The sequence below is a fragment of the Peromyscus californicus genome, unplaced genomic scaffold (genome assembly GCF_007827085.1).
Source record: "Peromyscus californicus insignis strain IS unplaced genomic scaffold, ASM782708v3 Scaffold_1__1_contigs__length_55948999, whole genome shotgun sequence".
NCBI classification, from domain to species: Eukaryota; Metazoa; Chordata; class Mammalia; order Rodentia; family Cricetidae; genus Peromyscus; species Peromyscus californicus.
This window is the reverse complement of record NW_026294492.1, coordinates 20,915,627-20,930,368: the sequence shown is the minus strand read 5'-3', so window position 1 is coordinate 20,930,368 and position 14,742 is coordinate 20,915,627. Positions and strand designations below refer to the sequence as shown.

Genomic DNA, 14,742 nt, shown 5'->3' with positions numbered 1-14,742 from the left:
TATTGTCAATCAGTTCAGCGATCACTGAGAAAGTATAACCACACACCTACTCTGTGTCAGAGCTTCCTTCTTGGATTGTGACCCAGTCCCACCCCAGTATCAACTAGCCAGCAACAACCAGTATCATCATAGTATGAGCTCTTGGGAATCACCTTCATCACGCTAAAGCAGCAGCCCCTTTGTGGAACTGGAGAGATGGCTAAATGGTTAAGGCTACTGACTGCTCTTCCAGAGGTCCCAAGTTCAATTCCCAGCACCCACATGCAGCTGACAGTTGTCTGTAACTCCAAGATCTGACACCCTCACATAGACATACCTGCAGGCAAAACACCAATGCACATAAAAAATAAAAGTACATGAAGAAGAAGATGAAGAAGAAGCAGTAGAAAAGGCAGCAGCAGCCCTTTCAAGCAAGGAGGATGAGGGGGGGGGGGATATACTCGTGGAGAGGAGAAAAAATAAACAACTATCAATGACTACAAGAGATCTGAAAAGCGGGTGCCATCCGACGCCATCAGATGGCAGAGGAGGAATTCTGCAAGGGAAGAGGAGGACGGATGGGAAAGAACAACAGACACAGACCCGAGACTCCAGGGAGAAGGATCTGCTGCCCCGGGCTCTTACCTCACGCATGCACCTGAGCTTTCCCATTCTCTTTAGAACTGTTCGCAGCCGCTCCCTCTCGCTTGGCTCATCTACTTCATCTCCTGCCTTCAAAATTGGCTGAAAAAAAAAAAATTAAACATGATTTACGGAACAAAAACCTAACAGCACCCCCACTTCCAGATGGCGGGAAGTAAGTACAATGGACACACAAGTTCTCATCTCTACCTCCCAGTAGAGGATTAACCTAAACAAATACCTATGGTCCAGCGCAAAGATTTCATCCTATGCAATTCCAGCAATGAAGAGTCTTATCTCCTCTATTATGAGGTACAAGAGCCAGATCCAGCTTCATTGAGCTGTCTATACTCACTAAGTAAGAGACACACAAAACATCACAACAGAAGGCCAGCCAAGATGGAGGAAGCTAGTGATTTACTGAACTCCTTGCCCCTGCATCTCCATAGCAAGGATCAGCAGCATCAAGTGGGGAAATATTTCAGGATGGACTGCTGATCCTGGCTCCCAAGCAACCTGAGGGAGCACCAGGTGTGCATATACTGAGTACATGCAGCAGCCTGCATAAACTCCGCTGCAGCAGCAACAAATGGTCTGAATGCAGCCACGGGAGCTGGGCTGTAAATCCTCCTCACCATCTGGCTGAAAACCTATAAGATGCTTCTCTGCAGCAGCAAAGACCCCAGTGGTGGAGTGCTCCACCCTGAGAATTGGACCCAGGAGGACTTCCCAGTTGCCATAGCTGCAGCCTGGCCTTAGGTCTCCTATATGCCCAACCTTCCAGCAGATACTGTATCCTCCCCGGGTTCCACAGAGCTCTTCTCAGCCTTCCAGAGATTCCTGGTCTCCTGCTTGACATCAGAGTACCAAGAGGGAGGTGGCATTGCAGACATGGAAAAACCACGCTTAGGATAATTCTTTTGTTTTCTGTTTTAAAGATTTATTTTAATTATTTATTTGTTCACTCATTTGTTTGTTTGTTTTTTGAGACAGGGTTTCTCTGTGTAACCCTGTCTGTCCTGGAACTCTCTGTGGACCAAATTGACCTCAAATTCACACAGATCCACCTGTCTCTGCCCCCAAGTGCTGGGATTAAAGGTGTGCACCACAACACCGGGTGATTTATTTTATTTTTGATGATGTGCATATATTTGTGTGGGGGTATAAACGTGAGTGCCAGTACCTGTGGATGTCAGAGGTGTCGGATCCCCCAAGAACTGGAGTACAGACAGTTGTGAACTGGAGTACAGGCAGTTGTGAGCTGCCCGATGTGGGTGCTGGGAACAGAACTCAGGTCTTCTGCAAGAACACTACATACTCTTAACCAGTGAGCCATCTCTCCAGCCTCCTCAGCCCAGGATGTTTCTGACTCTTTAGGGGCTCTTGCAGATCCCAGGGAGGTCTTCCTGTTGAGCAATTTCTGTGTCTTATACGCTGTCCCTCTAAATTGCTAGAGATAGGCCTTTGCCACTTTCACTGAGCTGACCCCAAACTGTTGTTAATGTCCCCACAACTCATCATGTCGTCTGTGGATTTCTAGTCTAGAAGTGGAGTTGCTGCTTGTGAGTGCATTTCCTTCAATGGATAACTGCCCACAAGCTCTCTGGGGGTCCCAGGCTGGTGTCCCCCATTCCTATCATTCTGAATAAAAAAATTTTGTCATGGTTGAGACAAGGTTTCACTATGTGGCCCAGCCGGATGGCCAGATGTAGCAGCAATCCTCCCACCTAAGCTTCCTAAGAGCTGGAAGTGCGCAGGCCTGTGCACTGTGAAACTTTGGAAGGTTTTCTTTCCTTCTTGCCATAGTTTTAATATTCATTTCCCTGATGACCAGTGGACTGGACATTCTCACATGTTACCTGAATATCTGAAATGCTCACATGCAGCTAGGTGTGACGGTAATAGCAGCGTTTGAGAGGTAGAAATAGTAGGGTTAGGAGTTCAAGGTCGCCGGGCGGTGGTGGCGCACGCCTTTAATCCCAGCACTCGGGAGGCAGAGCCAGGCGGATCTCTGTGAGTTCGAGGCCAGCCTGGGCTACCAAGTGAGTTCCAGGAAAAGGCGCAAAGCTACACAGAGAAACCCTGTCTCGAAAAACCAAAAAAAAAAAAAAAAAAAAAAAGAAGTTCAAGGTCAGCCTCAGCGACACGGGAAGTTTGCGTCCTGTAGTGAGTGGCTGTTTGTGCCCTGAAGCACGGCCCTGAGGGAGGCAGCAGGTAGCTGCTAGGTACCTGACCCTTGGCCAAGGCTGCCAGGGGCCCTTAAGACCGGGATGCATGTACGTACGTGTGCTCTCTTCTCTTCGCTACCTCGTGGTCTTGGATGCTGGTGCGGATCAAGGCAGAACTCTCCTAAGAACCCCATTGGACTGTGCCCCACCCCTCCAGGATTCCACGACCAACTCCTTAACTCTGGTTGTGAGTTAACCCCCAAATAAATTCCTTTGACCATCAAATAGACTCTGTGGATTTATCCCATTATCTGGTGCTCATGTGGGGCCAACTCCAAATGCCCGGGTGGCCTCTGCCCTCAGCCTCCGTGGCTGCTGTGGCACACTTTCCACGCTTCCTTGTCTGTTTTAAACTTCTTGTTCCTCCTGGGGACTCAGTGCTTACCCATTTGGCCCAGTCGTGGGCATCAGTTCCCTATTTTGAGCTACAAGTTGTACCTTACGCGCTCCTCCCCGCAAGCCGGGTCCTGTAGAGCCTCTGAGCACACCCAGTGTGTGTAAGCATGAGAAGAGGTGGCTGCCCGACCACCCTGGCTTCCCCGCTGGCCATTGCTAAACTTGTTCAACAGGTCAGTGTCTTCGGCAGGACCTGCTTCAGTGCGACACCTGCAACACTTGCTGGCTGACCAGCGTTACTACACCCCCCCCCCCCCCAAAAAAAATCTCAAGAACTGAAACACCAGCAATCAAGGATTTCGTCCAAGGTAAAAGTACTTGATAATTTTACACCTTAAAACTGATTAATAACTAAACAAATTAATACAATTTTCTTTACAAATTTTGAATATGTCTCAAAAAATGGTGGAAAACATTACATCACAAGAATTTGAAATTTTTTTGCTTGTATGATGAATGAATTTTTTCAGGGCATATACAAACTTCCTGAGACATATCTAATATTCACTATTATGGTATTTAGCATAATAATTCATATCATATAACTGGAAAATTGGCTTAATAATGATAACAAAAATAAGGCATTAATGGGACTGACACAAGTTTTACAAGACAGTAAAATTTGGCCAATACCATAAAAGGGGACAAGGACTTACATAGTCCAGGAGAATTATCAGCTGAAGCTGAGAAGGAATTGGTTGTAGTAGAAAAGAAAATATGAGAGGCACATGTGGATCATGTGAATCCAGAACTTAACTGCGTTCTGATCATACTCCCCTCCAGACACTCCCCCACAGGGATTTTGATGCAGAGGGAAGATACTATATTGGAATGGATATTCCTACCAAGTAAACCGAGTAAGAAATTAAAAATTTATGTAGAAATAATCTCTGATTTGATTCTAAAAGGAAAATTAAGACTTTGTCAATTGACAGGAGTGGACCCAGCATTAATTGTAGTACCTTTAACTAATGAGGAAATTTCATCACTATGGAAAGATAATGAATACTGGCAAAGGGCCTGCGGTAACTTTTTGGGAGAGATTAATAACTGTTATCCAAAAGCAAGAGAATAGAATTCATAAAGAGAACTGACTGGGTCCTTCCTCACATTGAACAGCAAAAGCCAATCTCTGGAGTCCTCACATTCTATGCTGATACAATTAAATCAAGGAAAGCAGGATACAAATCAGGAGACTTAAGTAAAGTGGTTCAAAGCCCAAATAATTCTGTACAAAAGGCAGAACTGTATGCCATTCTTACGGTACTGATGGACTTCATGAAACCCCTTAATATAGTCGCTGACTCTCAATATGCAGAGAGAGTTGCTTTACATATTGAAGCTGAATTTATTCCTGATAATACAGAATTAACTTCACTATTTCTACAATTACAGGAAATTATCAGAAATAGGGAACATCATATATATATATATATATATGTGTGTGTGTGTGTGTGTGTGTGTCCGCTAGCATAGGTAATGATGAAATTGATCAGTTACTAAAAGGTAATGTGCTAGAAACTTCAGAATTACATAAGAAACACCCTGTAAATAACAAGGGGTTTTTTTTTTTTCTTTTTCTTTTTTCTTTTTTCGAGACAGGGTTTCTCTGTAGCTTTGCGCCTTTCCTGGAACTCATAGAGAACTGCCTGCCTCTGCCTCCCGAGTGCTGGGATTAAAGGCGGACACCACCACTGCCCGGCAATAACAAGGGTTTGAAGAAGGGTTTCTCCATCACTTGGCAACAAGCCAAGGAAATTGTAAAAAAAAAAAAAAAAAAAAAAAAAAAAAAGCCGGGTGGTGGTGGCAAGCCTTTAATCCCAGCACTCGGGAGGCAGAGCCAGGCGGATCTCTGTGAGTTTGAGGCCAGCCTGGTCTACTGAGCGAGATCCAGGAAAGGCGCAAAGCTACACAGTGAAACCCTGTCTCAGAAAAACAAAAACAAAAACAAACAAAAAGAAAGTCGGACTTGTTCCTTCTATAACCAAACTCCATTACCTGCAGGAAGCAATCCAAAAGGTATACGAAGAAATGAAATTCAGCAGCTGGATGTGTTTCATTTCACAGAATTTGGAAGACTAAAATATTTATACCATACCATTGACACCTACTCAAGATTTCAATGGCCAACTCCTATGAGTTCTGAAAAGGCTAATTCTGTGATTACACACCTATTAGAAGTTATGGCCATCATGGGAATACCTGTACAAACTAAGACTGACAATGCCCCAGCATATGTGTCAAATAAAATGAGACAGTTTGGGTTTTTTTTTTTTTTTTGCATATTACAATTACAATATAAAGCACATTACAGATATACCACACAATCCTACAGGCCAAGCAGTCATAGAAAGATTTAATCGAACTTTAAAAGGAGATCCTAAATAAACAGAAAAAGGTAACAATGACCCCTAGAAATAGACTGCATAATGCTCTATTAACCTTGAATTTTCTCAGTGCTGATGAGAAAGAGACAACAGCTGTGGAGAGACATTGGACAACAGAAAAAATTCCTGGGCTAAACCAACTGGTTTACTGCAAAGATGTGATGACCTCAGAATGGAAACCAAGATACGTCCTATGTTGGGAAAGAGGTTTTGCTTTTGTTTCTGCAGGAGAAGGAAAGCTATAGATACCAACAAAATTAATAAAAAATCAATTCGAACAGGAGAAACCCCTTGATGAGGAGAAGTAAAAGCTTATCCACTGATGTGACATCTCTACAAGTTATAAGAAAAACTCAACAAACAAAGGTTGGGGCAGGGTTCTGTTTTCTGTCTTTACAAGATAATTAGGAATACCCATCTTCCAGAAGTCATAAGGCCTTGTATACCCAGGTGTCTACAGCAGAAGAAAAAAATCTATTGGAACCAATCTACACATGGTAATATCTCACTGCCTAACATCTATATCTCTTTAACTCTAGAAAAGTTGTGATCCCAATTCAATTATAAATCAAGCTGGCTTTGGAGTTAGAATGTGGCTCTCTCCTTCTCTAAACCCTAACATACTGCTAAAAGAAAAATCAGGAGATTCTGTCTCATTTTGAAAGAGCTGCCTGGTGTGGAACAGAAGAAAAACAATAATTTAGAGACCATTGTCGTCTAGATTCCATTTCTCTCCACACTTGTCCTTGCTTTCAAAGATATCTTTCTCTATCCAGAATGAATCCAAAACTTTCCATCTTGATATCAAAAATGTTCAAGTTTTCCACAGTAAAAAATAAGTTTTTCCAATAGCAATCTCTGAAGTCTGCAGAAGGAAAATGGGGGTCCACAACGATGACTCTACCCAGTCCAGAACGATGCCATGATACCCATGAACATCACTCAATGATCAACCTTGGACTGAAAACTCTCCAGAACAGTTCCAAGATTAGATGGTCCATCACACTATACTTCTAGTCAGAATCTCAGACAACCTTACCCATTACTCTGAGACTAGCTACAGAATCTACAGTTAGTCCAACTGAGACCTATCTAAGCTTTCTTATAGGACCCCACAGAGATACTGTCACCCCCTAAACAGCAGGGAGCAATTCTAAGAAAATGACACCCTTGGGGCTGGAGAGGTGGCTCAGAGGTTAAGAGCACTGACTGTTCTTCCAGAGGTCCTGAGTTCAATTCCCAGCAACCACATGGTGGCTCACAACCATCTGTAATGAGATCTGGTGCCCTCTTCTGGCCTGCAGTCACTTATGCTGTATACATAATAAATAAATAAATCTTTAAAAAAAAAAAAAAAGAAAAGAAAATGACATCCTTTCTCCCAAAGGTTTCCCATGTTTCTCAGGGTTATAGATGATGGTTATAGGGTCGGGGGTAGAAGAAAATATTAGACTCAGTATTCTCATTAAGAAAAGAAAAAAGGGAATTGATAGGTATAGGATATTAAGGTAAATTATTGTATATACTAGTAAACTAATTTAGTAAAGTATCAGTCTTAGATAATTTGTACTGTTATGGATTCTTGTATATTGATACATACAGAACTATATTTATTGTAATGTACATATATTTCTACTATTTGAAACATTTTGTATATTGATACAAATGTAAAATTATATTTGCCATACTGTATGTACTTTCTACCTCTGTTTAGAATATTTTATACACTGATACATATTTAGGATTGTTGTCATATTGTATATTGCACTATACACTTCTACCTCTGTTTAAGATATTTCGTGGCCGGGCAGTGGTGGCACAGGCCTTTAATCTCAGCACTTGGGAGGCAGAAGCAGGCGGATTTTTTTGAGTTCGAGGACAGCCTGGTCTACAGAGCAAGCTCCAGGAAAGGCACAAAGCTACACAGAGAAACCCTGTCTCAAAAAACCAAAAAAGATATTTTGTGTATTGTCACAATTTTGAGGTCATTGTCCTTTTATTGTACATTTGTTTACAGACTGTTTACCTTGTTTATATGAAGCCTTAGTCATTAGGTTATTCAGGTAGGTAAGACTTACAGATTTATAGTCCCCCATGCTTTCATCTCTATAGTTACGTTAGTTAGGTTGTCCAGATTTACAGATGCATAGGTCAGATGGACAGGTAATCTTCAAACACTTCATAGACCTAGAGAATATGGCTTATTCTCTAAGTTACTTAAATATAACTTAGAATTCTGTTGACATAAGACACAATTGCTCCTGGCAGAACTGATCTGATCCCGAGAGAATGTTGGGCTTCTAGACATTCCCGTTTGGAAGTTTGTCTTCTTGGTACAAAATGGCCTGCTGGGCAAAGAACTGCCCTTGCCTCGAGTGCTGACAGTATGAATGATGTCCCTTCTGAATGAGTGGGACACAAGGAAAGGCGACTACTGAACTCTGCCAAGACAGGGTAAGATGGTCTTTCAAAATTCTTGCTTCTGAAAATGGTCTGTCAGATATTCTAGGCCTGTAGCCAATTTGGATGCCCCAATGGTGCTAGGAAACTTTAGGTAACTGTCCAGGCTGTCAGCTGTCTCTGTCTATTCTCGAAAGATTTCCGAAAGTTGCTTGCGTTCATCTCCCGTTTTCTGAGGTATTATTATATTCCTTCTCAGGTCTTTGATGAGATTGAAGACTAACAGTTATCGTTACAATCTTCTTGCTGGAACATATTAAATATTGGATTCAGGTTCTTCAGGATAGGACACCTTTTAGAATGATCTCTGTAATGTGCCATTTACCTATGCTCTAGACTTCTCTGGATTTTAGTATGTGTCTCTTGTTTGATGTTGCTCTTGCTGGCTGTAGTTCCATTTGTTTATGTTATTACCCTTTATTTCTCCTTGATAATTATTCCTATTGTATATAGTTTTGTGTTACGTTAGAACTTTCTTCCTTATACAAAAGGGGGAGATGTAGTGGGTGGTTGTTTGTACCATGCCCTGGCACCACCCCTAGTGAGGTATCAGGTAGCTGCTAGGTACCTGACCCTTGGGCATGGCCGCCAGGGACCCCTAAGACCTGGGATGCACGTACATATGTGTGCTCTCTTCTCTTCGCTACCTCGTGATCTTGGATGCTGGTGCGGATCAAGGCAGAGCTCTCCTGAGAACCACGTTGGACCGTGCCCCACCCCTCCAGGATTCCACGACCAACTCCTTTATTCTGGTTGTGAGTTAACCCCCAAATAAATTCCTTTGACCATCAAACAGACTCCATGGATTTATCCCATTAGAGGCCAGCCGCGGGTACATTAGATCCTGTGTCAAACAAAACAAACACCAACTAAACCAGGACCATGCCTATAAGGAAACTGAGGCAGAAGGACTGCTGCAAATTGGTGGCCAGCCTGGGTTTGTGAGTTCCAAGCAAGACTGACTATAGGATGCTACCTGAGGAAGGAAGAGGAGAGGGAGAGAGGGAAAGAGGGAGGGAAGGAGGGAGGGAGGGAGGTGTTTTCACATCAATTTCTTGGTGTTCATGAATTATACAGCAATAAACATGGGTGTGAAGTATCTGTGGTATGGTGTCTTACAGTCTTTTAGGTCTATGCACAAGTATGATGTAAGTGACCATAAGTACTTACGACCATAAGTAGTTCTATTCTTGGATGCTTGACGGAGCCTCCATATTCACTCACATGGTGGCTACATCAATTTATAGTCCTACCAACGGTGGATAAAGATTCCTCTTTCTCTCATACTTTGTATTTCAAAAAATTAAACTTAAAAACATAAATGTTTGTGTGTATGTGTATGTATGTATGCATGTGTATAGGTATGTATGCATGCAAGTGTATGTACATATATATATACACACATATACATGTATGTAAGCATGCACGTGTGTGTCTGTGACCATCACACAGGCTCACAAAGAACACAGGAAACTCTTACCAAGCTATTATGATTGGCCATCACATGATACTTCATCCCTGCCAGTGAATGAAGCTGTTTCCCACAATGATGGCAGGTAAACATTTCCTGAAAGGAGAAAAATCAGTGTTCAGTGCCAGATGCTCAGGGGAGACACAGAAGGTCACTAAATGCCACCAGCTGGGCCAGGCCAGCCTGTGTTACTTCTTCCTCATCGCACGTTATGGCTGGAATCTGATGTTGCCCACAGGCTCATGTGTGGAACATGTGGTCCCCAGCTGGTGCCATTTCTCTGGGTGTGTGTGTGTGTGTGTGTGTGTGTGTGTGTGTGTGTGTGTGTGTGTAACCTTCAGGAGGTGGGGTCTGGCTGGTGGCTTAGGAGTCGCCTGCTTCCTCCTGTGGTTTTTTTTTTTTTTTTTTGTCTTGATTCAACTGCCATGGGAAAAGCTCCGGTACAAGTTCCTGGCACCTACAGGTAAGTCACTCCAGCCGTCACACCTTCCCAGCCACCGTCGGGCTTATGCCCTCTCTCACACCATGAGTCAAAGCAAACGCTCCCCTCTAACTGTTTAGTCAGGACTCTGGTCACAGTGACATAAAACAACAAACCCATCAAGGCTGTTGCCATCCCTTCTGCATTCTACGAGAGGAAACCAAGGTCCACACATTAAAACAGCAATAAGTAGAACAATTAAACAAACATGCAAAATCTGTGTTTTCTCTATCGCACACTGTTGCCCCTTAGGAACTGTAACAGACTGCACACACACTACCAGAAGTCTACCGTTTAGGTAAACAAACAACAACAACAACAACCAAACCATCCCAACAGTCAGGAAATGCACAAAACAGCTAACCTGTTTGCAGTTTTCCATGTGCTTCTTCAGACCCTCTATAGTCTTCCTCCCCACCGCCTGGCAGGTAGGACAGGACACACTGCCTTTATCCATGATTTCTAAGTACCATTTTTCCTCCATACTTCCTGCCAAGGAAAGAATAGGACACTGTAATCTGGAGCATTCTTCAGAAACAAAAAGCTTAAGTCTACAATTGAGGAAAAGCATTATGGTTTCTTTTTTAAAAAGAGAAATGGTTTGCTTTGGTAGATGACAATAAATAGACTCTTGAGGTATTTAACTTCCACACATAACTTGTTTCCATTCACTGCAGAGTTCCAGAAACTTCTACCCAGTTCCCCATGATAAAAACCCATCTGAGGCTCACTCCAAAGCCCGCTGACACACACAACTGGGTACCACTTTTCAGACCGTGATTTAAGAAAAAGATACTGAGACATGTAAAACCGTTGTCTGAGATTGCTCCCTTAAGTGCCTGAGACCACGCAGAAGGCATAATGTGCTAAAACTTAAAAGTCTGCATGACCCCAAAACCAGCAGCTGCTGCTTCCAAGAACTGCAGTCAGGCTTGGTGCAGCGCATGCCTGGCACAAACGGAGTGCTGGGTTCAAATCCTCACACAGACAGAAGGAGAAGGACAGAGGGAGGGAGGGAGAAGTGAGAGCCTCATCCGGCACATCATTCCTCACAGAAACAACAGACATTCAAAGAGAAAGCATACCTGCCGCATAAACTGGCGGTTCCTTCCGGACCCGACGAGCCTGGGGTTTTGGGTGAGGCTGAGCTTTCGGCCGCTGCTTCCTCCCTGACATGAGACAGAAACTCAGAAATGTGAAGTCTGACATGTCGACTTTACAAACCGCTTCCCCTTCTCTCCAGCAGACTAGGTCCCCCTCCCTCGAAACTGAGTGGAACGGTACCGGAAGGCGGGTGAAGGCCATTCCCTCACTCAAATTCTAGGGGCTCCCAGGCCAATCAAGCCTCCAAACAAACCAAAGGCCTTCTCCCTCGAGCCCTAAAGGACGATGCTGGGTCTCCCACAGAAGGACAGACAGTGCAGGGGCCCTACCATAGAGCTTGTGCTTCTTCTGAGGAAGCTCACGGTAGTCTTCATCTTCTTCCTGCTTGATCTTCCTTTTTCCTTTGGCCTTCTCCTTTTCCTGTGCACCTGTGCCTGACACACCACACAACAAATGTCTGTCAGGGAACTCCTGGGCCAGCCTCCAAACACTTACCACAATACCACCAAAGGCACGGGTCACCAGGAAACACCCTCACAGAACAGCCCGAGGAACCGTGGTGTGACAGAGGCTCCCTCTTCCTTTTAGACTGTCTTTCCTCTGAAACCATCTGCTCTTCCTTGGCTTAAGGGTCTCTTACGTCGCTCTTGACTATGACTTAGAACTACAGAAGCAGAGCTCAATAAAGACGCTATGAATCACTGACTATGACCCTCTAGCATACACTACCATGATAATCTATTGCCCAGGCCCCACATTCCCAAAAGCAGAGGGCAACAGAAGAATAAGAAAAAGAAGGTCAAATCCCGTGAAGAGGAAGGCTGCCAGTAAGTAGGATTGGTAGAAACTCACTCCATTGACAAAGGATGGTCACGAAGTTAACAGCACACGACAGACTAACTCCTTAACATCTGTCTCATCAAGTTGGCTGCAGCATAAATCCAACACTCTGGGAGCTGATGCAGGAGTATCCTAAGTTTGATGCTAGCTTGAGCTCAACACTGAACCTGAAGCCAGCCTGAGCCACACGGTAAAAGCCTGTCTCAAACAAAATCGTGTCTAATCACTAATGGCGAGCAGCCACTGGTGCGGACACAATCCCGCACCACAAGCCTGTCTTAGAACTGAGAGTCTGAAATGGATACCTTCCACTTGTGCGGGGGCGGCAGGCCTGGCCCGTCTCATCTTCATCCAGTAGGTGGACTTTCGGAAGGACGCTGGGAAATCACTCACTGGTTCACATGAGGAGGCGGACGATGAACCACTCAGGGAGTCATCATGAGGGATAGTGTACTGGAAGCTGTTATCCTTTATGGAGCACTGGGTCCTGCTGCTGACACAACACAGAAGAATGTGCCACAGAGGAGGCTGGAGAAACCACCTATTAATTCTTCTTCTATTGTAAAATTACAACCAGGTTAATAACTTGTACAAAACTATTAAGACTGGTTTTTGTTTTCTTTATTTAAAAAAAAAAAAAAAAAAAGCCGGGCAGTGGTGGTGCACACCTTTAATCCCAGCACTCAGGAGGCAGAGGCAGGTGGATCTCTATGAAGAGGCCAGCCTGGGCTACAGCGTGAGTTCCAGGACAGGCTCCAAAGCTACACAGAGAAACCCTGTCTCAGAAAAAAAAAAAAAAAAAAAAAAAAAAGAAAACACACACATACACCAAAACACAACACTGGTTATAATACCTAACAATTCCAAGTCAATTTAACACAGCATACACAATTCTTCTTAGACTCAGTGCAGTCAGGGTAAGCAGACAACACAAATGACCCCTCTGCAGCCCAGGAAGCCATGCCTTCCCAGAATACTCTGAGAAAAGAAAGCAGGCAAAGTGATAGGGTGCAGCGTGACTGCTCACACGTTCTCTGGATACATAGCCACATGTATCCCATCTGCCCTGTCGGAAAGAACAACCATAATCAAAAGGCTTCTGAGCACAGAGGTAAAGAACAGTCTGTGGTTTCTGGTGTGAACCATCCTCCCCCTCGGCCTCCCTTCCCAGCACTGATATGGGGCCCTGTCCTACTTATGCAACACAACCCTTAGCTTCCACAGCTTAAAAACAATGCTATCTTGTCTTAGGGAAGCTAGCCAGAGAAGCCTGGTAAATAGCTGGATTCAGATTTCTCAATCAAACTGGTCATTAAGAAAAATTACTGATGCTGGCCAGTGGTGGTGCACGCCTTTTTAATCCCAGCACCTGGGAGGCAGAGGCAGGTGGATCTCTGTGAGCTCAAAGCCAGCCTGGTCTACAGAGCAAGTTCCAGCACAGCCAGAGCTACGCAGTTGCCGGTGGCCATTTCAGAGGATCAGCAGGTGGCAGTTGACTTCAGGGTGTCATCCCACCAGGAGGGAAATCCCTGATGGATGAGTCTCGGATAGGCAAGGCTCCAAGACCACAGACTGTCTCTTGCTTCTGCTGTGCCTTCCCATGTTTGCCGCTGCCATCTTTCTCTGGTATCTGGCACGATGTAAATGGGTGTGGGGAGATCCCCACTGCCTGTAATATAGTGTGTTTATCTCATGGAAACAACCTGTCCTACTGGGCATTTTTACCTGTGGACTATTATGAAGATGATTTCTTCCTAAGATGTACTGTCTAATTGATAATAATAATGTTAGTTTAAATAACCACATAGACTATGGCTTAGGTTAATGATTAAAAAAACAATTTAGCCGGACGGTGGTGGCGCACGCCTTTAATCCCAGCACTTGGGAGGCAGAGCCAGGTGGATCTCTGTGAGTTCGAGGCCAGCCTGGTCTCCAAAGCGAGTTCCAGGAAAGGCGCAAAGCTACACAGAGAAACCCTGTCTCGAAAAACCAAAAAAAAAAAAAAAAAAACAATTTAGGGCCGGGCAGTGGTGGCACACCCTGAAATCTCAGCATTCTCAGCACTCTGGAGGCAGAGGCAGGCAGATCTCTGTGAGTTCAAGGCCAGCCTGGTCTACAGAGTGAGTTCCAGGACAGCCAGGGCTACACAGAGAAACCCTCTCTCAAGGAGAAAGAAAGAAAAATTGCTGAGAAACTCAATGTGTCACACAATACACAGTAGCACACAGTTTTCAGAGTGTGCCCAAAGACCTCTAGGACCTCCCTGTGCTAGTTCACAGCTATGAGGCCCACTTCAGACCCCGAGAGTTAGAAAGATCACTCTGGCTATTGCACGAAAGATGGCCCAAGGGTAAAGAGTAACCAAAGAAAAGCCAGCTTGCTTCAAGAGAAGTGGTAAATTCGGCCTGTGGCACAGGCTTACAATCCCAGCACTCGGGAGGCTGAGGCAAGAGTTCAGCCTGGACTACATAACCAGACTCTGTCAGAAAGGAGAGAGAGAGGAGAGAGGGGGAGAGAGGGGAAGTGGGGTGTTGAGAGAAGAGGGGAAGGGAGGGAGAGGAAAGGATTTTAAATGTGACAGCTAACAACTCTGGAACACTACACAGTTGTCAACTGCACCAGAGCAGTCCGGCAGCCTGGCAGTGGTGGTGCACACCTTTAATCCCCACATGGAGGCAGAGGCAGGAGGATTGATGTGAGTTTAAGGTCAGCCTGGTCTACAGAGCGAGTTCCAGGACAGCCAGAGCTACACAG

General features: G+C 44.5%; 1 protein-coding gene and 1 long non-coding RNA gene across 3 annotated transcripts in view; one reads left to right on the top strand and one right to left on the bottom strand.

The window, feature by feature from the left end:
- Znf512 (zinc finger protein 512) overlaps positions 1-14,742 on the bottom strand; it is a 54,571-nt gene that overhangs the window by 12,338 nt on the left and 27,491 nt on the right. The window contains exons 3-8 of one of the 2 annotated variants that reach the window (XM_052746160.1): positions 12,294-12,481; positions 11,478-11,582; positions 11,130-11,213; positions 10,409-10,533; positions 9,573-9,659; positions 625-723 (exon numbers count right to left, since the gene is read on the bottom strand). In XM_052746160.1, the coding sequence (XP_052602120.1) occupies positions 625-723; positions 9,573-9,659; positions 10,409-10,533; positions 11,130-11,213; positions 11,478-11,582; positions 12,294-12,481 (688 nt within the window). The remainder of the gene's footprint in view (positions 1-624; positions 724-9,572; positions 9,660-10,408; positions 10,534-11,129; positions 11,214-11,477; positions 11,583-12,293; positions 12,482-14,742) is intronic. The other variant, XM_052746161.1, reaches the window with a different exon arrangement.
- On the top strand, positions 733-3,498 carry LOC128115464 (uncharacterized). Its single transcript, XR_008220160.1, has 2 exons — positions 733-2,567; positions 2,752-3,498. It is a non-coding gene; the product is annotated as an uncharacterized LOC128115464 (long non-coding RNA).